The 24791-nt window shown below is 36.3% G+C and overlaps 1 protein-coding gene across 1 annotated transcript in view; it reads left to right on the top strand.

The window, feature by feature from the left end:
- The window catches only part of IL1RAPL2 (interleukin 1 receptor accessory protein like 2), a gene marked incomplete at its 3' end in the record, with an annotated part of 1526880 nt that overhangs the window by 1436976 nt on the left and 65113 nt on the right, over positions 1-24791 (top strand). The window contains exon 9 of the mRNA XM_084870467.1: positions 5165-5294. Coding sequence (XP_084726593.1) covers positions 5165-5294 — 130 coding nt within the window. The remainder of the gene's footprint in view (positions 1-5164; positions 5295-24791) is intronic.

Here is a 24791-nt window from a genome sequence, read left to right as displayed (position 1 = left end):
GCCACAGGAAAGGAAGAAGGAAAACTGTCATTATTTCAAGACTAGGGACCCAGGGCACAAATTCATGCACCTTGAAAAGAGCTGTGGGCCACAAGGCTGTGGTGAGCACAGGGGCAGGTCTTGACCCATCCACCACACCCCTGCTCTGTCCCTCCTGCCATGGCCCTGGTCCCCTGTCTTCCAGCAGCCCCACTCCCACTGCTGCTGCTCCCATGCACTGATGGCACTGGCCTCACTCACACCCTCTGATGGCATGGAGTGATTGGGACCTGTGCCAGCAGCGAGTGCAAGCAGGGCGGGCGCCTTCAGTGGGTGCAAGTGACAGCTGCTGCACTGACTGCCCCTCAGGAGCAGGGGAGGTGGGGAAGCCCTCAGTGGTGATCAGGGCTGGCAGCTGCCACTCACACCTGCTGATGGCACTGAGCCATCCAGACCAGCACTGGGTGCTGACAGCAGGTGCGAGTGCCTGGAGGGACCACAGCACATGGGAGCAAATAATTTTCAGTAACCATCAGAGACTCTCTCTGCCTTGGTCTGGTATCCTTGCTCAACTGCTCTACCATCCCACCACAATCGATGCCCACCATGTTCCATGCTCTGCTGCCTGCTGCCAATGCCTGCCATGTTCCACACATGCCTCCTGGTGGTTTGCGCAGATCAAATGACCAGTTGTTCGATCATTCATTTGTTCCATTATTCTGCCGTTTTGTCTATTTGCATACTAAAGATATATATATATATATATATATATATATATATATATGTGTGTGTGTGTGTGTGTGTGTGTGTGTGTGTGTGTATATATATATGTGTGTGTGTGTGTGTGTGTATATATATATATATATATATATATATATATATATATACTAGTAGATAACATAATGTTGTCCATGGAAAACCCCAAAGACTCCACAAAAAAATCTACTAGAGCAAATAAATAAATTAATCAAAATGGTAGGATACAAAATTCATATTCAGAAATCAGTGGCATGAACTATTAGCAAGAGAAATTAAGAAAACAATCCTATTTACTATTGCAATAACAAAAAAAAGTAGGTACCTAGGAATAAATTTATCCAAGGAGGTAAAAGAATTATACAAAGAAAATTAGAAGACATTGAAGAAAATATAAATAAGTGAAATACATACTGTGCTCATGTGTTGGAAGAATTAACATAATTAAATTGTCCATACTACCCAAAGCATTCTATAGATTCAACTCAATTCTTATTAAAATACAAATGGCATATTTCAAAGATCTGGAATAAATATTCCAAAAATGTATATGGAACTAATTTTTTCAAATAGTCTTAGTATCCTTGAGGAAGAAAACAAAATTGGAGATATCACAATACCTTATATCAAAGTATATTACAATGCCATTCTAGTCAAAAGAGCCTGGTTCTAGCATATGAAAAGGCATATAGATCAATGCAATTGAATAGAGAGCTCAGAATTAAACCCATATCTTTATGGTCAATTAATGTTTGACAAAGGAGGTCAGAAAATATAATGGAATAAAGACAGTTTCTTCAATAAATGGTGTTGGGAAAATTGGACACATACATGCAAGGGAAAAAACTTACAACATACACTAGAATAAACTCAAAATGGATAAAAGACTTAAATATAAGTCACAAAACCATAAAAATCCTAAAAGAAACCATAGGCAATAAAATCTCAGATGTAGAGGGCAGCCTGATGGACATCCTTTAAATTGTCAGCTGATCCCAATGCACTGGCAGATTCGATGTCCCAGTTACACCTCCCCAAAAGGGCGGGTGGTGTTATTCAGTTTCTGACTTACCTTTGTCCAGGTGTCAGCAGGGGCGGGTCTAGATATGTAAATCCAGTAATGCTAGGACCTAGTTAAGAATGCAAATAAGCTCCTTTGACCCTATAAATAAACCTGCTGCCTGGCTCTGTGGCTTGCTGCCTCTCCATCTGAGAGGAAGAATGGCGCCCACCTGTCTCCCAGCTTGATGAATCTATTTCTGCTTCTTGCTCTCTTTCTTTAATTTCTTAATTTCTTAATCCCCAACTCTTTCACTCAGGAACCTGACTGTAAACAAGTGGGACTACATTAAACTAAAATTATTCTGCACAACAAAATAAACCATCAACAAAACTAAATGGAATCCCACTGTTTGGGAGAATATCTTTTCTAATGATACATCTGATACAGGGCAATTTCCAAATTATATAAAGAACTTATACAACTCAAAACTAGGAAGACAAACAATCCAATTAAAAAATGTGCAAAGAACCTGAAGATACAATTCTCCAAAAAGGACATACAGATGGTCGTTAGACATATAAAAAATGCTGAATGTCACTTATCACCAGAGTGATTCAAATTAAAAGCACAATGAGATGTCACCTAACATCTGCAAGAATGGCTATCAGCAATACATCAACACCAAGTGATGGCAAGGATGTGGTGAAAAGGGAACCCTCTTGTACTATTGGAGGGAATGCAGACTAGTATAGCCACTGTGTAAAACAGTGTGGAGATACCTCAAAAAAATTTAAAATATTTCACCAGGTTCGCCAGGAAGTAGGCATCTCCTCTTCCAAAAGGCATGTGAAAGCTATTTGCGTTGATTAGACAAATAACCTGAAGCAGAATCTATCTAGGCATTTCTAAAATCTGGGTTATGTGCATGGGAAAATTTCTATCTACCATTTGCCTCTGTTTTCTACAGCATTATTTTGCCTACAGACATTTTCAAAGTCAATCCTATGTTACTTAATAGCCATTCTGCTAGTAAGACTTATTTACATTATGATTCATAACAGTAGCAAAATTACAGTTATGAAGTAGCAATGAAAATAATTTTATGGTTGGAGGTCACCACAACATGAGGAACTGTATTAAAGGGTCATGGCATTAGGAAGGTTGAGAACAACTGCCTTAGAGTATTGCGTATGGTGGTTTTTCTGTTTGGACCATTGACAAAAGCCTTCAGTATATTTACTTAGCATTTGTAGAAACTAGACCATTGAAATATCTGTCTCATCTTTATTTAATGAGAACTTATCTGATGGGAGAGTAAAAACATTACCCAAAGAAATTGCAGCAATACTTGGTACTCATTGTGTTGTGCCAAGAATAGGGCAGATCCTCCCTGTCATTTTTGATAGACCACCTTCAGTAGGCCCCTTATTGCACATTGCTATAATTGACTCTGTCCATTAAAATCAAATCAGGCTTGAGCACTTACATACTGGAATCACTGAAAGTTATTTTATTTTATGTAATCTTTCAACATAGCCCAAACGGAATAAAAACCAGAATTTATATGTAGTATAAATGTATATTCTGGTAGTTTCAGTAACTAGGATTCCTTATAATAATGTTTATCACGGTATGGATTTTCTGCCATCAATTTCATAGAAATAAAGACCTTGTAATTACATATATGAAATATCAGATTATAAAAGATTAGACAATCTTCTCAGGGCCACTTAGTCTATTTTTTTCACAATAAAATATATAACTAGGATTGCAGTCTCCTGTTAGTCCAGTGCACTTTCCACTATGCAAGGCTGCCTCTCATTTTTACACAAGTTTATATCACAGAGCGCATGTTTGAAACAACAATGAATAACCTTGTTTCAGTTTTGTGTTAGGCTTATACAACTTATTGGTGACATCAAAGTATTTGACAATAATTAAATGATCCAAATGACATGTCATTTTTCTGAGCTATAAATTTGTACTATAAGACTAATATTTGGCAATGAGTTATTTATTGTGATTAAGTCCTGCCTCTCAGCAGTGTCCGCATGTCTATAAGGTTTTCTTAATTTCTACTTTGTCTTATGTAGACCCTAACTCCCATTAAAAGATATTTTTTTATGAAATGGTCTTCAAAAAGGACATCTGATGGTTATGGTGATTAAAGAGAAAAGTCCTAGAAAAAGTAATGATTCTTAGTTTTGCACCAGCTAAAGAATAGAATGGGGAAAAATGTCCACAGCTTACAGCAATTATGGGAACAATACTACTATGAACTCTACAAGGAAAATATTTTTGAAACTGCTTATTCTAGTGCTCCAACAAGGGCAAAAAATTGTATGTTACAGGGAACATGACATGCTACATTACAATTTAAGAATTGGGGATTCTTTGTATTAAATGTCAAGATTGTGTTCTCTATACCATTCTCCTCTTACTAAATCTACTTTGCAAAAAGAAAACAAAATCAATGTCAGGAATAATAATTGCTTATATATTTGATAATAAATTTACAATTTAAAAAGCTTTTAACTATTATATATAATCACAAAGAATTAATAATAAAAAGTGCTTAGATATTGTCTTCAATTATTTCAATGCTCTGAGTGACACAAAGAAAAAAGAAGATATTGTTAAACTGAGATTTATCTGCATGTACTTTTTATAGAAGTCTCTGTAATTAAAAAAATCCCTTTTGTTTGAATTATATATATATTTTTCAAATAGATAATTATAATAAATAAATTCCCCTCCAAAACTGGTTTGGCTCAGTGGATAGAGTGTTGGTCTGTGGACTGAAAGGTCCCAGGTTCAATTCTGGTCAAGGGCATGTATCTTGGTTGCAGGCACATCCCCAGTAGGGGGTGTGCAGGAGGCAGCTGGTCGATGTTTCTCTCTCATTGATGTTTTTAACTCTCTATCCCTCTCCCTTCCTTTCTGTAAAAAAATCAATAAAATATATTTTAAATTTTTTTCCCTATGCAATCTTAATAATAGTAGACAGTCTAGTATACATTTTTTCACCAATCAAAATTAACTTGCACTTTGGATTAATGTTAGCTTCTTAGGAAATTCCAAGTAAAAAGTAATTAATACTCCCAACAAAGAAAAATAAAAGGGGATTCCTTCCATTTGATTATTTTATATTAATTCCAAAGAGAGAGTCCATGAAACTAAACAGTTTTTAAAAATGATTTTTTAACTTCCTTATTTTTTTTATAAATATTGAATTTTAAAATTTCTGAGTTCTTTTAACATTTAAATTTGTCCTCATGTACAGTGATAAGATGATTGAAAGAAGAGTTGAAAATGGGTCACCTCTGAATTTTCCTTTGGATGTTAAAAGTTTTTTATTTATTTTTTTCTGTCTCCCAGCAATAACCAGGAGCCAGCTGCTCATTTATTTTTCTCTGTCATTCTCAGGTAAGCCGCTGAATATCCCTTGCAAAGCATTCTTTGGATTTAGTGGAGAGTCTGGACCAATGATCTACTGGATGAAAGGGGAGAAGTTTATTGAAGAACTGGCAGGTCACATTAGAGAAGGTGAAATAAGGTACAGAACTTGAATTGCTATTTTTTCTTTGCTATCTTTGAGTAGAGAAATGGAGCATCCTAGAAGAGTTTCTGCCAGGAATTTTAATTGCAATTCCTAATCATTTCATTTTTTAAAAGCTGATATGATGGAGAGAGTGAGGCTGGCTGCCTTAAGAAATTAAAATGTGTCAGCCTCATATATATGTAGGTTTTCTCAGATTCTATGAATATGGGATGGGATACAATGACCCCCTCAAAACTGCCTAAGCAAATTCATCTGAATTTCCAAAGCTTAGGTTACAACTTCCAGCCATACCAAAGATCCAAACTTTGTAGGTGACTCCTTAGATCACTGAGCAAATTTCCATTTACTCCCTAGAAACAAACTTTCATATAGATGAAAATCATCTACATTTCATATAGATGATTTTATAGGTGTAAAACTACAGTGGCAGTAGTAATCTAGTACCCATCAAAATAACTGTGGATTCTTTTTAAATAGTGTTTATTTTGTCCAGTACCAACTGCTCACATCGAAAGTGACTGATCTTTCAGATTCATGCCTCCCTGAACTTTTATTTCACTCTCCTGTTACAGAGATATGTCCCTGATATAAACACATCTATTTTATTGGTTTTCTAATCCAATATAGTATGATTCTCTTGTACAAATAAAGGATAAGTAATTTTTACTACCTCAGTCTGTGGGGTGGCCCATTTCAGAGATGGTGACATGTAATGAATATTTCCCATTCCAATAACAATTGACACCCTTCCCCCTCCACTCCCATTGAGTCATGTAGTGGAAACCAATCTAATACTTCAGTACAACTAATGTCCAAAGTGTACTATTTCACATTTTTATCTAATATATGGCAATGTAAAAGGAACAAGTATACTTTATCTTATTTTCTATTGTTAAATGTAATTTATAATAACTACCATGATAATTTCTATTTCTATTTTCACCCAATAATTCCACTCTAAGGGTTCATAACATTGAAACCCTATATAAAATATTGACTGTGTTAGCATGTTTCTAGTAAAAAGGTTCATTAAAAGATGCCTAATAAAATTAGTCAGCAGGGAAATGCAAATCAAACCCTTTGATAACACTTCTTACTCACCAGGATTATAACAAGTGTTAGAAAGACTCTGGAGAAATTGATACTCTCATATAGTACTAGTAAGAGAGCAAATTGGTGTAGCCACTCTGGATAACAACCTGGCCCTGGCCAGTGTAGCTCAGTTGGTTGAAGTGTCATCCCATGCACAAAAAAGGTGGCATGTTCAATTCCTGGTCAGTACACATACCCAGGTTGCAGGTTTGATCCCTGGTTGCAATCTGGCTGTTCTTCAAATGATTTAACATAAAGTTATTAGCAATTTTCTTCCTATATATGTTAATCAAATAAATCAAAATATATATTCCTACAAAAACTTATACACAAATGTTCATAGGATCATTATTCATAATAGATAAAATGTGGAAGTAACCAAAATATTCAACTGATGAATGGGTAAATAAAATGTGGTGTATTTATACAATAGAATATTATTGAGCCATAAAAGAATGAATGAAGTACTAATACAAACCATGACATGGATGAACCTTGAAAACATTGTAATTGAAAAAAGGTAGTAACAAAAGATCACATATTATATGAAATGTCCAAAATAGGCAAATATATAGATACTAGAGGCCTAGTGCATAAAATTCATGCACAGATAGGGTCCCCAGGCCTGGGCAGCAATCAGGGCTGATCAGGTTCCCTGCCTCCCTGCCCCCCCCCTCCTCCTTCCCTTGCTCCCTTAGTGTCCTGCCACTATCACTAGTTGCCCGTCATGTTCTGAACCACCCCCTGGTGGTCAGTGCATGTCATAGCTAGTGATTGAAGTCCCGGTCTTCCGATCGAACTCCCAAGGAGACACCTTGCATATTAGCCTTTTATAAACACATATATATAGACTAAAGGCCTGGTGCACAAAATCAGTAAACAGTCCCTCAGCCTGGCCTGAACCCTCTAGCAATCTCAGACTCCTTGGGGGATGTCTGACTGCTGGTTTAGGCCCAATCAACCGGCATTCGGACATCCCTCTCACAATCTGAGACTGCGGGTTCCTAACCACTCACCTGCCTGCCTGCCTACCACTAACTACTCGCCTGCCTGCCTGATTGCCCCTAACTGCTAATCTGCCTGCCTGATCACCCCTAACCACCTCTGCCTTGGTCCCCACTGCTGCAACTTCATCCGGAAGAATGTCTGGAATGATGATCGGAAGGTCATTTGGATGTCTGGTCTAATTAGCATATTATGCTTTTATTATTATAGATAGGAAATATAACAATGGTTTCTTGGTGCCAGTGGAATGGAAGGATATGGGTAGAAACTTAAAGTGTATATTTTTATTTTTGGTGTAGTGGATACAAAATAGTATAATAAGCACTATTTAAAAGTCTACAGTTCAGTGACATTTAATATATTCACAATGTTGTGCAACCACCACTATTATCTATTTCTAGATAATTTTCATCACCCCAAAAAGAAGCCCTATACCCATTAAATAGTCTGGGACTTCTTTTTGCAGTAGTGAAAATGTTACAAAAATTGACTATGGTGATGGTTGCACATATCTGTGAATATACTAAAAAGCAGATAATTGTACATTGTAAATGGGCAAATTGCATGATATGTAAATTGCATTTCAATAAAGCCAGTTTTAAAAAACTAATTTATTGTCTGGCATGAAAGAGATGTTCAGATAAAAAGAATCAATATAACATTTACAATTAGTACTTAACTATTATTTCCCATTTAAACCTTGCTTCCTAATTTGTGATACTTTATTAGCCAATTTCATATTAAGATTTATGAACTTAATGCAACTGGATTTATTTTATTTTCATTAAATCTATTGGGGTGACATTGGTTAATAGGATAATATTGGTTTTAAGTGTACATTTCTATGACAACTGATCTATATATAGCACTGTGTGCTCACCACTAAAAGTCAAATCATCTACTGTCACCGTATACTAGTATTTGATGCCTTTTACCCTTTACTACCTCCAATTCCCTTTCTTCTGGTACACATCATACTGTTGTCTGTGTCTATGAGTTTCACTTTTATATTCCATATATGAGTGAAATCACATGGTTCTTAGCTTTTTCTGACTGACTTATTTTGCTTAGCATAATATTTTTAAATTCTATCCATTTTGTCACAAATATCATGATTTATACTTTATATAAATTTACATAAATAAAATTATACAGGTTATATGATTTTTTTGCTTGCATTATTTAACTTAACATGATTATTATTTTTCAAATATGTTTTTGTTGATTTCAGAGAGTAAAGGAGAGGGAGAGAGAGAGAATCATTGATTGGCTGTCTCCTGCATGCCCCCTACTGGAGAATGAGCCCATAACCCATGCATGTATCCTTGACCAGAATTGAACCCAAGACCCTTCAATCTGCAGGCTGATGCTCTATCCACTGAGACAAACCAACCATGGCAACATGATTATTTTAAGATTAATCTTTCTTTGTAAATGTATCAATATTCATTCTTTTTATTGCTGAGTAATATTCCAATATATGGATATAGACAGCTCAATTATCCATTCAATTATTAATGGACATTTGGGTTGTTTCCAGTTTGGGAACTATTATAGTTGTGAGAAGAAGTTTTCATTTGATGTTAACCACAAGAAAGAATTTATCTGCTGAAATGGACTCCCCATGATCAACCAAGGGCTCCAATTTTAAAAGTAATAAGAGCATAAAGGCCATTTGCTGACAAGGATTTCTCACTTGTTCCATACCAGGTATACTGGCAAAAACCTCAGATTGAACTCTCCACACTATGCCTTGCTCACTTAAGCTGCCTGACTCAACTATTATAAAGAAAACCTTGGTTCTGTCTTTTATTAAGAACTAAGACCTGCCTTGTCCAATTAGAACTGCACAATTTGGATACCTCATTTACATTAAAAGGACCTAATTAAGAACCTGGGTGGGAACTTTCACTACAAAAGACAGCCTCCCCTTTATCTAGGTGGAACACAATTAAAGTTGCTATCTGAATCTGTGTCACCCTAACTTTAGCTGTTTTTGCCCAAATAAGTGCTTATTCTTTACTAAATTATAAAATTAATTTGGGCTTATACAGATAAGCTGCTATGAACATTAATGTATGCATCTTTGTATGTACATATATTTCCTTTTATTTGGGTAAATAACTTGACATGGAGATACTGGATTATATAGCAGTTACACATTTAACTTTTTAGCACATTTTTAATACAAACTTTATTTTTTAGAATAATTTTTAATTCACTTAAAATTGTGAAGACAGTGCCTTAGTTTGCTGGGGCAGCTATATCAAAAATTCCATAATCTGAGTGGTTTAATCAGAAATGTGATTTCATTTGTGATTCCATTTAATTCTCATGATTCTTGTGCTGGAAACTGGGAAGTCTAAGATCAAAGCTCCAACAGTTTCAATGGCTGATAAGAGACCACATTCTGGTTCACAGATGGCAGTCTTTTCACTGTACCCTCCCATGTCTTCACAGCATGGAAGAGGGGAGAGATAGCTCTCTAGCATCTCTTTTATAAGAGCATTAATGCCATTCAGTAGTGATCTACTCTCATGACCTAATGACCTTCCAAAAGCCCCACCTCCTACTACCGGTACTTCATATTGGGGGCTAGGGTTTCAATATATGAATAATGGGGGGACAAACATTCAGTTCATAGCAGGTAGTATGGAGGCTTGCTATATACTCTATACCCAATTTCCCATGTTATTAACATCTAAATTACTATGATACATTTGTTCCAATTAATGAAACAAAACTAATTATTAACTAAAATTCCTATTTTATTCAGATCTCCTTAGTTTTTAACCACTGTTCTTTTTCCTCTCCAGGATTATTTAGCTTTTCAAGTATCTGCCAAACTATATTCTAAAGTACTTATACCATTTTTTTTAAAAGTTAGGCAATGCTGCTACTCTCAGTTCTCAAACATCTCCCATCATAATTCCGTTCTCAACCAAGTTGTTTATGGAAAAAATGTCTCAGTTGTTGAATAAAACTTTGGTTCTCCACCCAATAATCCTTTCATGCTGATACCTGTATGCATCTCTCAGGCGACAAATAAAGCAGAGAATGTGTGAGTATGAGTCAGTTTAGTGCTAAGTCTTGAATTATTAACATCACAGAAAATTGTGCTATGAATATTTTCATGCTTTTTTTGGCTTTTGTTTCTACTTATTATTATTAAATATGTATAGTAAGTCACCATGCATCCTAAGAAGGTTAGTAATAGAAGGAAAGTGAAAAGGAAATTTATGTAAATAATGATAGAGCTTTAAAAAGAAATAATTGCAAAGTATGATAGAGGTATTCCTGCATCTGATCTGGTGACTGAGCATGGCATAGCAAAATCAATATCACAATTTTAAAATATAAAGAGACCATCAAGAGTACTGATGTTGCTAAGGTTGTGAAAGTGCTCATTGATCACAAGCAATTGAAGAGATAGAAAAATTGTTGACTTGGATAAATGAAAAATAGCTGGTGATAATATTTTGGAGGCAATGATATGTGAACAAGCAAAGATGCTGCATACTGACTTCTTGAAAGACACCCCTGGAATAGGTGTTGAAAATTATTAGTTTACAGCTAGCAGGCGGGTGGTTTGATAAATTTAAGAAAATAAGTGGCATTCATAGTGCAGTGAGGCGTAGGGAAGCTGACAGTTCTAGCAAAGTATCTGCTGGTAATTCTATGAGAATTTCAAGAATATGTAGAAGCTGAGGGATTTGTTACCCAAGAAGTGTTCAATTCTGATGATACAGGTCTCTTCTGGAAGAAAATGCCAAAGAGGACTTACATCGCAAAGGAGGGTAGGTCATTGCCAGGACACAAGCTAATGGAGGACAGGCTGACATTATTCTAGTCTAGGAATGTGAGCAGTGACTTTGAATTAAAACCTCTACTTGTCTACCATTCTGAATATCTGTGAGTTTTCAAAAAAAAAAAAATGTCATGGAAAAAAAGTTGAATGTGCTATGGAGGACTAACAGTAAAGCTATTTTTTATGGTGTGGTTCATGAAGTGTTTGCCCAAGTGTGAAGAAATATCTCCTGAGGAAAAAGCAATTACCACCAAGGCACTTTAAAAAATTAAATTCTTTATTGTTTAAAGTTTACATAAGTCTTCTTTTTCCCCCATTGGCCATTCCCGTCTGCCCAATCCTCCCAGTACATGCCCTCCCCCTTCCTCCCCCCCCCCCGACTCTGTCTGTTGGTTATGCTCATATGCATATATACAAGTCCTTTGGTTGATCTGTTAACTCCTCAAACACATCACCCTGCCCCTCCGTCTTCCCTCATAGGTTGGACAGTCTGTTCAATGCTTCTATGACTCTGTTTCTGTTTTTGTTAATCAGTTTATGTTGTTCATTATATTCAACAAATGAGTGAGATCATGTGATATTTATCTTTTTATGACTGGCTTATTTTGCTTAGCATAAGGCTTTCCAATTCCATCCATGCTGTTGCAAATGGTAAGAGTTCATTCTTTTTTACAGCAGTGTAGTATTCCATTGTATAGATGTACCACATTTTTTTAATCCACTCATCTGCTGATGGGCACTTAGAATGTTTCCAAATCTTAGCTATTCTTAATTGTGCTGCTATTGAACATAAGGATGCATATATCCTTTCTGATGGGTTTTTCTGTTTTCTTGGGATATAGTCCTAGAAGTGGGATTGCTGGTTCAAATCAAAGTTTCATTTGTAATTATTTGAGGAAAAACCATGCTGTTTCCCACAGTGCTGCATCAGTCTGTATTCCAACCAGCAGTGCAGGAGGGTTCATTTTTCTCTGCATCTTAGCCAGCAGTTGTCATTTGTTGATCTGTTGATGATAGCCACTCTGACAGGTGTGAGAATGTACCTCCTGTCTATTTTTATTTGCATCTCTCAGGTGATTAGTGACTTTGAGTATGTTTTATGTATCTGGGCCTTCTTTATGTCCTCTTTTGAAAATTGTCTATTTGGATCATTTTCCCATTTTTGATGGGACTGATTCTCTTCCTTTTGTGAAGTTGAAAGAGTTCCCTATACATTGTGAAGATTAAACCCTTATTGGAAATAACATTGGCAAATATGTCCTCCCATGCAGTGGGTCTTCTTGTTGTTTGGTTGATAGTTTCTTTCACTGTGCAGAAACTTTTTATTTTGATGAGGTCTCATTTTTTTTAATTTTCTCCTTAGTTTCCATTGCCCAAGGAGCTGTACGGGTAAATATGTTTGCTATTATGCTGCCTATGGCTTCTTCTAAGATTTTTTTTTCAATTTTTAAAATTAAGGTATTATATGTGTACATATCTTACACTTGCTCCCCCCTCTACCCTACTCCCATACATTCCCTCACCCCCAGTATTTTGCATCTATTGGTTATGCTTATATGAAAGAATACAAGTCCTTCGGTTGATCTCTTATATCCCCCACCACAGATTTTTATCGTTTCCCATCTTAACTTTAAGTCCCTTATCCAAGTTTATTTTTGTATATGGTATAAGTTGATGATCTAGTTTCATTTTTTTAAAATATATCTGTCAAATTTTCCCAACACCATTTATTGAAGAGACTTTCGTATATGCTCTTGTCTTCTTTGTCAAATATTAATTGAGCATGATGGCTTGGGCCAATTTCTGGATTTTCTATTCTGTTCAATTGGTTTATATGTCTGTTCTTATGCCAGTACCAGGCAGTTCTGAGAACAGTGGCCTTGTAGTATAGTTTGATATCTGGTATTGTGATCCCTCCAACATTGTTTTTCTTACTCAAGATTGCTGCAGCTATTTGGAGTCTATTTTTATTCCAGATTAATTTTTGTAGAGCTTGTTCTAAATCTTTGAATATGCTGTTTGTATTTTAATGGTGATTACATTAAATCTATAAATTTATTTGGGTAGTATGTATATTTTAATAATGTTGATTCTACCAATCCATGAACATGGGGTATTCTACCATTTGTTTAAGTCATCCTCCATCTCTTTTTTCAGTGTTCTGTAATTTTCTGAATACAGGTACTTTACTTCCTTGAATAAATTTATCCATAGGATTCTTAATTTTTTGATGCAATGGTCAATGGGATTGTTTTATTTTTTTAATTTTCTCTTTCTGTGAGTTAATTATTTGTGTATAAAAAAGCCATAGATTTCTAGATGTTAAATTTGTATCCTGCTACATTGCCAAATTACTTTATTAATTCAAGTATTTTTAATGGACTTTCTATGTACAATATAATGTCACCTGCGAAAATAACAATTTTAATACTTTTCCAATTTGAATGCCTTTTATTTCTTCTTCTTGTCTGATAGCAATGGCTAATACTTCCAGTACTATGTCGAACAGGCGTGGTGAGAGCGAGAATCCCTGTCTTGTTTCTGTACTTAGGGAAAATGGTTTTAGATTTTGCCCTTTGAATATGATATTGGCTGTGGGTTTGTCATATATGGCTTTTATTATATTGAGGTCTGATCCCTTTATTCCCACTTTGCTGAGAGTTTTTATCAGGAAAAGGTGTTGGATTTGTCAAATGCTTTTTCTGCAGCAATTGATATGATTAATTGATTTTTGTCTCTCAACTTGTTTTTGTGATATATCACATTTATTGATTTGCAGATATTGTATCACACTTTCATTGCTGTGATAAATCCCATTTGGTCATGGTGTATGGTCTTTCTAAGGTAATGATGGATCTAGTTTGCTAGAATTTTGTTAAGGAGATTCCTGGGAAGATGGCGGCAAGGTAAACACTTTTATGTGCTGCCTCTCACAACATCAGAGCTGCAACTGGGGATCTTATCTGAGACCTGAAAAAACCACAACTGTGGAGACCACTGAACAGCTATTGGGGCCTCGACTGGTGCGGACATGTGGATTCCACAAAAAGGTTGGATTTTGCCAGGGATAATGTGGGGTGTCTGTGTCCCGGCAGTGGAGCGGTAGCTGCAGAAGCTGCAGCCACTGTGGTGGCAGAGACAAAAGCACGCGCACTGGGACCAAGGAAATCTGTGTCCACAAAAACCCCCCTCTGTTGGGTCTGGCGTGATTCGAGAGAGTTGACGAGGGTCCTCAAGGTTGCTAATAGTGGGGTTCTCTAGGGAGCAACCCATTCTGATCTGACACAGAGGGAGAACATAGGAGTTGGAAAGGTATGCAGTCTGTTTGTAAGTGCATGCCATCGCGCATCTAGGCTGGTTCCCCTGCAAGCCTTTGCTTCTGATTACAAAGGAGGGACCACCCAGATAGGCTGGCACTGAGAAAAGGCAGGGGGAAACTGCTTTTCTAGAGGCTGAGAAGCAGAGCAGGGAGAAATCATCTGGGATTTAGCTCCGAGGCAAAATCTGTATTGAGTCATAGAAAAAGAAGGCTACAGCAGCCAAAAAGACGGGGACCTCAATCCAGAAACACTGCCACCTAGGGACTGGAGTATAAACTGACTGTGTTTATTACTAGTTTTATTTAATCAAAAACCAAGAAACTAAGAAATCACCATCTTAAAATTAAGGAATAGTTTACAACACTGAGGTGCAGCAGAATGCAGCAGGGAACTGGAATACTGTCTGGACTGAGAAACAGGTGTGCCAAACAGAATAACAGAAGACATGAATGGCCTTCACAATTACACACTTTTTTTTTTTTTTTGCTAATTTTATTATTTTTTATTTTGTTTTCATTTTTTTTGCATCTTTTACTTAAGAAACGATTTTTTTCCTTTTTTCCTCACTTGATTTTAACTTTTTAATTATTACATTTTTAGGTTAAATCAACATTATTACTACTGCTATTTTAACTTTTTTTGAAAGTGCCATTTTATTTTCTTTTTATTTTACATTGGAATTAGTGTTCTTCATTCTATTTTCATTTCTCCTTTAGCATTGTTTAACCCTATCTCAACAAGACCTTTACACCATCACTCTCTTCGTAACCTTCCCCCTTTCGCTATCCTGTTTATCTTAACCCTTTTCTGCTTTAGATTTTCCCTACTCTTTCTGTCTCCCCGCTGCTAAAATTTCTACCCTACTTATATATCTAATTTCCAATCCCCTCTGCCAAGTGCATACACACCCCTCTCAAAGCTGTATTAAATAGCAAAAAAAAAAATGTTAAATGTTTTCCTCTCTATCCTTTTGATGCTGTTTGTGTGAATGTAGATTATATTCTATTTTTATGCTTTTTAGTGAGAGTATTTTGCTTATTCTTTTGTTGTTGCTGTTGCTTGGTATTTTTTATATGCTTTGTTTTTGTGTGTGTGTTTTTTTACTTGTGTTTTCCCTTCCTTTGCTGGATATTAGTGGTTGTTGTAGATTGTATTGTTCTCCAGGAACTGTTGCCAGCATTTACTGAGGTTAGTGGTTGTTCTATTGAAATTCTCTCCCCATATATATAGTTTGTTCACCTTTTCTGTCTTAGTCTCTTTCTTGTCTTTCTCTCTCTCTCTCTTTTTTTTCTTCTCCCTGTTTCCCAATTTCATTTTGACACTCCTTTTTTTATATATATATTTTTTCCTATCCTTTTATTTTGTTCCCTCCCTCTTCCCTTTTTACTCTTCTTCTTTCTCTCCTATATCCTAATTTGCCTTTCCCTAGTGCTCACCTTTATTGGAGGTTATTAATATCACAAATACATTTGTGTTTAGTGCCTTGTGGGTCGTACCTGGTTGTGTTGTATTTTGTGTCTTTAAATCAATGCAGGAGGGAGAGATCTACATAACCAGACATCCTAAAAAGAGGGATCATGGGGAGACAAAGAAACAGCCCACTAATGAAAGAAAAGCAGGCATCACCAGAAAAGGAAGTAAAAGAGTTAGAGGCAAGCAACCTACCAGAGAAAGAATTCACAGTAATGATCATAAGATGGCTAAAAAGAATAGAAGACAAATTTGACAATATGAGTAAGACCCAAGAAGAAATGAAAAAGAACCAAGAGGAAATGAAGATGCACTAGGAAGAAATGAAAAATGACATTTCTACTATGAAGAACTCAATAGAAAGTATCAAGAGCAGACTAAAAGAAGCAGAGGACTGCATCAGTGAGATAGAAGACAAGATGGAAAAAAACACCGAAATACAGCAGCTTCTAGAAAAAAAAATTAAAAAGCAGGAGAACCTACTAGAACTTTGGGACAATACAAAACAAAACAATATTAGAATAATAGGGGTTTCAGAAGGAAAGGAAACTGAGGAAGACATGGAAAACTTATTTTAAGAAATAATGACAGAAAACTTTCCTGAAATAAAGAAGAAAAAACCCACACAAATCCAAGATGCTCACAGAGTCCCAAGCAAAAGGAATCCCAAAAGCCAATGCCAAGGCACATTATATTTAAACTGGCAAACACCAATGACAAAGTAAGAATCTTAAAAGTAGCTAGAGAGAGACAGAAAGTTACATATAAAGGAACACCCATCAGAATAGCAACTGATTTTTCAACAGAAACTCATCAGGCCAGAAGGGAATGGGATGAAATATACAAAGTCATGCAAAGGAAGAGTCTGAAACCAAGCATACTGTGCCCAGCAAGGCTATCAATCAAAATTGAAGGTGAAATCAGGAGCTTCACAGAAAAAAAAAGACTAAAGGAATTTATCACCACCAAACCAGCAATGCAAGAAATGCTAAAGGGCCTACTGTAATAATAAATAAATAGAAAGCAAAGAAGGAACACAGGGGTATAGAATAAAAATGGTGTCAAATAAATGTCTATCAATAATAACTGTAAATGTAAATGGATTAAATGCTCCAATCAAAAAACATAAGGTAACAGATTTTATAAGAAAACAAGACCCATATATCTGTTGTCTACAAGAACCCACTTCAGAAAAAAAAGACGCACACAGACAGAGTGTGAAGAGATGGAAAAGTTTTCCAGGCGAATTGAAATGAAAAAAAAAAAATAGCCAGGTTAGCAATACTTAAATCTGACAAATTAGATCTCAAAGTGAAGGACATATCAAGAGATAATGAAGGCCACTTCATAATACTAAAGGGAGCAATCTAACAAGAAGAAATAACCCTGGTAAATATATATGCACCCAACACAGGATCACCCAAATACATTAAAAAAACTGCCAGAGGACATTAAGGGAGAGATTAATAGCAATACAATCATAGTAGGAGATTTTAATACCCCACTGCCACCTTTGGGAAAATCATCTAAACAAAAAATCAGTAAAGAAATATCAATCCTAAATGACTCACTAGACCAGAAGGAATTAATTGACATCTTCAGAATATTCTACCCCAAAGCCACAGCATATACATTCTTCTCAAGTGCACATGGGTCATTTTCAAAGATAGACCACATGTTGGGACATAAGCAAAGTCTTTTCAAATTCAAGAAGATAGAAATCATATCAAGCATCTTCTCAGATCATAGTGACATAAAACTGGAAATTAACTTCAATAAAAATAATCCAAAGAAATCAAACACATGGAGATTAAACATCATGCTATTAAACAAGGACCAGGTTATCAGAGAAATCAAGGAAGAAATTTAAAAGATTCTGGCAACAAATGACAATGAAAACACAACAATCCAAAATCTATAGGACACAGCAAAAGCAGTTTTGAGAGGGAGGTTCATATCTCTACAAGCCTATTGCAAAAAACAAGAAAAATGGTAACAAATTATCTAACTCTACAACTCAAAGGGTTACAAAAAGGGCAACAAAAAAAAAACCCAGTGTAAGCAGAAGGAAGGAAATAATAAAAATCAGAGCTGAAATAAACGACATAGAAACCAAAGAAACAATACATAAGATCAACAAAACCAAGAGCTGGTTCTTTTAAAATATAAACAAGATTGATGAACCTCTAGCCAGGCTACCCAAGAAACAAAGAGAGAGGACCCAAACAAAATCTCAAATAAAAGAGGAGAAATAACAACAGACCCCGCCGAAATACAAAAGGTTGTAACAAAATACTATGAACAACTCTATTCCAACACTCTGGACAACCTGGAGGAAATGGACATATTCCTAGAAAAATACAACCTTCCAAAACTCAATCAGGAAGAATCTAAAAACCTCAATAGACCAGTGATTTGGGAAGAAATTGAAACAGTCATCAAAAAGCTTCCAGCAAACAAAAGATGGGGGCCAGATGGCTTCACAGGAGAGTTTTACCAAACATTCAAGGAAGTACTAAATCCTATCCCCCTCAGACTATTCAAAAAAATTCAAGAGGAAAGGACACTTCCAAACTCCTTCTATTTAGCCAGCATCACCCTAATACCAAAACCAGATAAAGACAACTCAATGAAAGAGAATTACAGGCCAATATTCCTCGTGAACATAGATGCCAAAATACTCAACAAAATTCTAGCAAATCGGCTCCAGCAGAACATCGGAAAGATCATACACCATGACCAAGTAGGATTTATTCCAGGAATGCAAGGATGGCACAATATCCACAAATCAATAAACGTGATACATCACAAACAAATTGAGAGATAAAAATCATATAGTCATATCAATTGATGCAGAAAAAGCATTTGATAAAATCCAACACCCTTTCCTGATAAAATCTCTCAACAAGGTGGGAGTACAAGGATCATGCTTCAACATAATAAAAGCTATACTGTATATGATAAACCCACAGCCAACATCATACTCAATGGGCAAAAACTAAAACCATTCCCTCTTAGACCAGTGAGGAGACAGGGATGCCCACTCTCACCACTCCTGTTCAATATAGCACTGGAAGTGCTAGCCATTGCAATTAGACAAGAATAGGAAATAAAAGGCATCCAAATTGGAAAAGAAGTAAAGTTATCTTTATTTGCAGATAATATGATATTGTACATAAAAAAAAGACTCCATCAAAACACTAATAGACTTAATAAATGAATTTGGCAATGTAGCAGGATACAAAATTAATGTCAAGAAATCTATGGCATTTCTATACAATAATAGTGAACCATTGAGAGAATCATTGATCAGCTGCCTCTTGCACACTCCCTACTGGGGATGTGCCCACAATCAAAGTGTGTGCCCTTGACCAGAATTGAACCTGGGACCCTTTAGTCCGCAGGCTGATGCTCTATCCACTGAGCCAAGCCGGTTTCGGCAAATTTCCATTTTTGACTGTACATTTCATTTTCTTTTTGTTAAATTTTCATCTACATTGCATGCCCTTTTTGTTTTTAAACTATTTACAAAGAAAACAGTATATTAGCCATGTCCTGTCTATAAGCAAGGTTAAAGCAAGAAATCATTTGGGTGACTGGAACTGATTAATTCAATTTACATTACCCTATCTAATAAAAGAGTAATATGCAAATTAGCCACCACTCCACTACACCCACAAGCCATGCCCAAGACCACGCCCACCAGTCAATCAGGAGTGAGTATGCAAATTAACCAAAGAGGGCTGTAGCCAGGGTGAGAGGCCTAGGTTTCCCCAGTGATGGAGGAAGCCAAGCTTCTGAAACCCGGGCTGGCCTAGGCCTTTGCTTAAGGCTACAAAGTTTCAATTGTTGAAGATAAATAAATCTCATATACCAGGGCCTCTGCTTGTGTCACTGGGGGGGCATGGCCAACCTGCAAATCACCACAGGCCCCTTTCCCAGGCTGCCCCATGCGCCAAGGGAACCCTCACCCTGATGTGGGACACCCTTCAAGGCAAACCAGCTGGCCCCCAGCCATGCACCAGGCCTCTATCTTATCTAATCCTAGCTAATAAAAGAATAATATGCAAATTAACCATCACTCTAAGCCACAAGATGGGCGCCCCCATGTGGTCAAAGATCCTGCCCCCATGTGGACACAAGATGGCCACCACAAGATTGCCAGCAGGGGAGGGCAGTTGGGAGGGACCAGGCCTAAAAGGGAGGGCAGTTGTGGGGGTCAAGCCAGCAGGGAAGAGCAGTCAGGGGTGACCAGGCTAGCAGAGGAGGGAAGTTGGGAGGGACCAGGCCTGCAAGGGATTGCAGTTAGGGGCAAACAGGCTGGCAGGGGAGTGGTTAAGGGGTGATCAGGCTGGCAGGCAGAAGCAATTAAGGGCAATCAGGAAGACAGGCAAGCGAATAGTTGGGAGCCAATAGTCCTGGATTGTGAGAGGGATGTCTGACTGCCCAGTCAGATAGCCTTCAACGGGTCCCAGATTGGAGAAGGTGCAGGCTGGGCTGAAGGACACCCCCCACCCAATGCACAAATTTCATGCACTGGGCCTCTAGTTTGTAATAATAATAATAATAAGATACGTTTTTTAAACAAATCACTTCTCCAACCTTCCAGAATGAATTAAGTTCAAGAACTGAGGTTCCACTGCAAATGATTAGAGTAATGGCATACAAAACATACATATATGAAACAGTTAAGTCTAGCTCAATCCATTATATTAGGTGTGAAATGAGTGAACCAGATAGTAAGCACAATAGGAAGTCAAGCTTTCAGGACTTGCAAAACATTGTTGTTTATCTGTTGCAGCTGCTTTCTTCTACCTCTGTAACCTGCCCAGTAAATGAGGATACATACCTATATTTACAGAGGAGGGAAGTAAAATGGAATTTACTTTGAAAAATTTACAAAACCCAACTATTTAACTATAGAGACCTTCAGATAAGTGAAAAGAGGCAAGAATTTCTAGCCAAGATAAACAAACAGTTGGGCCATTTTTTAACATTAATTGTGTGATCTATTATCTATTTGGGAGCTTGTGTTTTGCATGAATTCTTCAGGTTATTGGCATTTATGTTAGCACAGAAGTTAATTATTAGATTCTGTCTTTTAGTCTCCAAAGGCAATATCCTTGAAACAAAGCATATGAGATTTTTACATGTTATGTCAGATTGTAACAAATTCAGTAGTTTTATTGAGAAAAATGCAAATCATACCATTAGTTCAGCCAAGAAAAGATCTGCATTCCTTCATAACCCACACATTTTCTCTAAAGGAAACAGTTATAAAGGCAGAATGCTGAAGATGTTAAGTAGGGTATTCCTATAAAAACCATTGTTGTAAATAAAATTTCCTTTTAGAGATGCCTGGCTTTTCCTTGGGGGTATTGTATATGCTTCATATTTTAATTGAATCATAGCTCTTGTTTTGTGCACTCATGTCCTAAGTACACTGCCTAGTATATTTAAATAGGGATGTAAATAAATTGTTCCCAATAAGTTGACTTATGGAGGAACTGCCACAGAGTCACTAGATATGGTGGAGACTGGCCACATTGCCTAGAGCTCTGTTTTTAGGAGAGCAGCTTGATCCAAGAAGAGTGTGTCACAACTCTTTAACTCTTGGATTTTCCCAACAAGAATAGAAAACTTTGAAAACAAAGTTACCTAGGAAAAAAAGGCTTCTAAATTTATCAAACACTTGATAAAATAAAGTCACTCACACTACAGTAACTGCAATTTCTGTATTCAGCAGTTCCCCTGCAGCTTGACTGACAAATTTCACCAAATTGACCAGGGTTTGGGAATTTTCATTTGTCTTATCTATGCTTATATTGACCACCATGATTCATAGTATGACTTGCAACTTATTTGCTATCAAAGCACTCATATTCTACTCTGGGCATACAGATTTCACATTATCTCCTTTTAGGCAGACATTGACATAGTCCTCTTAAGTCTCTGAACCCAAATGTAGTACCCACTCTCAATGACCAAAATATCACAACCTTTCCATTGACCCTTGAAGATGTCATTTGTAGGGATGTTAAGGTAATTTGATTTATACAGTAGCACAAGCTGTGATTGTGAAAATTTGTTTTTTTTAATTTAAAAATTGCTTATTACTTTATTTTTATTGAATTTAATGGTTTTATTTTTATTATTTTATTTTTGTTAATCTTAACACGAGGATATTTTTCCATTGATTTTTAAGAAGAGTGGAAGAGAGAGAGAGAAATAAAGAAATATTGATGTGAGATAAACACATGGATTGGTTGCCTCCTCACATGCCCTGTCCAAGGTAGCATGCCCTTGACTGGAATCAAACTCAGAACCCTTTGGTCTGCAGGCAGACACACTATCCACTGAGCAAAATTGGCTAGCGCATAATGGTTATTTTAGCTGCTATTTTAAAGCCATTACAACAAACTTTTCTTTACAAGCTTTACCATATCTATTTATAGAAGTAAAATAATTATTTCTAGGAGACCCAGTAGAAACCATGATGGCCCTCTTGTTTAATTTTAATGAAAATGGCTTATAAAGTGACATTAAAAAGTTCATGAAAATGATATACTTTGGTTGTAAGCAATGTAGGAAGGACAATCCACTCTTGTACCTTTTCCATTAATTATTCTTACTAGGGTCTTGGTAATTTAAAATATATACATATTGCTATTTAGTGAGTATTCCACATTGCTAATGAAAAATACCAGAAAGATTGAGCCAGTTCTATTAAACAGGAAATAATAGCTTTTAAGCTTGCCTCCAGGTTTGTTAATTGCATATGATTGTAGAAGGAGATGGCATGATTTTTTTTTTAGCTTGTGAATGTAAAATTTTATTTACTATTTTTTAAAACAGAACTTTTTTAAAAAAATATTTTTTACAGAGAGGAAGGGAGAAGTGGGAGAGATAGAAACATCAATGAGAGAGAAACATGAATAAGCTGCCTCCTGCACACCCCCTAATGGGGATATGCCTCAACCAAGATACATGCCCTTGACCAGAATCGAACCCGGGACACTTGCATCTGCCAGCAGATGCTCTATCCACTGAGCAAAGCCGGCCATGACTATTTACTTTTTCAAAGGGGGTAATAAAGAGGAAGAAACTTTTGCATTTAACATGCTGATGTATTTTTTTGTTTGTTTTTTGTTTGTTCAGTTGGTTTGTGTGTTTTTTTATTTTATTTTTTATTGATTAAAGTTTTAGATATGTTTCATTTCCCCCCATTGAACTATCCCTGACCAACCTATACCTCCAGCATATGTCCTCATGCCCCTAGCAACTGTGTTCATTAGTTATGCTAGCCTTATGTGCATTTATGCAAGTCCTTTGGTTGATCTGTTACTTCCTACTCACCTTCATTGCCTTCTCTCAGAGGTCTGAGAGTCTGTTCCATGCTTCTCTGTCTCTGGATCTATTTTTGTTCATCAGTTTATGTTGTTCATTATATCCCACATATGAGTGATATAATGTGATATTTATCTTTCTCTGACTGGCTTATTTCACTTAGCATAATGTTCTCCAGTTCCATCCATGCTGTTGCAAATGGTCAAAGTTCCTTCTTTTTATAGCAATGTAGTATTCCATTGTATAGATGTACAACAGTTTGTTTGTTTGTTTGTTTTTGTGTGTTTGTTTTTTGGGGTTTTTTTGTGTTTTTTTTTTTAATGCACTCATCTGCTGATGGGCACTTAGAATGTTTCCAAATCTTACCTATTGTAAATTGTGCTACTATGAACATAGGGGTGCATTTATCCTTCCTCATTGGTGTTTCTGATTTCTTGGGATATATTCCTAGAAGTGGGATTACTGGGTCAAATGGGAGTTTATTTTTAACTTTTTGAGGAAACTCCATATTGTTTCCACAGTAACTGCACCACTGCATTCCCACCAGCAGTACAAAAGTGTTCCTTTTTCTCCGCATCCTCGCAAGCACTTGTCCTTTGTTGATTTGTTGATGATAGCCATTCTGACCGGTGTAAGATAGTACCTCACTGTCATTTCGATTTATATGTCTCAGGTGATTAGTGACTTTGAGCATGTTTTCATATACCTCTCTGCCTTCTGCATGTCCTCTTTTGAAAAGTATTTATTCAGGTCCTTTACACATTTTTTTTTATGGGATTGGTTATTTTGTTAAATTGTATGAGTTTCCTGTAAATGTTGGAAATTAAACCCTTATCTGAGATACCATTGGCAAATACGTTCTCCCATGCAATGGGCTTTCTTGTTGTTTGGCTGATGGTTTCTTTCACTGTTCAGAAGTTTTTTATTTTGATGTTGTCCCAGTTGTTTATTTTCTGCTTAGTTTCTATTGTCCTAGGAGCTGTATCGGTAATAATATTGCTATAACATTTGCCTGATATTTTGCTGTCTCTGGAGTCTTATAAGATTTTTATGGTTTTCCATCTTACATTTAAGTCCTTTAGCCATTTTGAGTTTATTGTTGTGTATGGTGTAAGTTGATGATATAGTTTAATTTTTTTGCTTTTATCTGACCAATAGCCCCAGTACTATTTATTGAAGAGATTGTATACACTTGCCTCCTTTGTCAATTATTAATTGAGCTTAATGGCTTGGGCCAATTTCTGGGTTCTCTGTTCTGTTCCATTGGTCTATATCTGTGTTCTTGTACCAGTCCCAGGCAGTTTTGCGAATCATGTTTTTCTAATATAGCTTGATATCTGGTATTGTGATCCCTCCAACTTTTTTATTTGTTCTCAGGATTGTTGTGGTTATCCAAAGTCTTTTTTTATTCCAGATGAATTTTTGGAGAGCTTGTTCTAGGTCTGTGAA

This window comes from Pipistrellus hanaki (assembly GCF_964339955.1).
Source record: "Pipistrellus hanaki genome assembly, chromosome: X".
Taxonomy (NCBI): domain Eukaryota; kingdom Metazoa; phylum Chordata; class Mammalia; order Chiroptera; family Vespertilionidae; genus Pipistrellus; species Pipistrellus hanaki.
The sequence above is the reverse complement of the archived record's forward strand: the minus strand, read 5'-3'. Positions and strand labels throughout refer to the sequence as shown.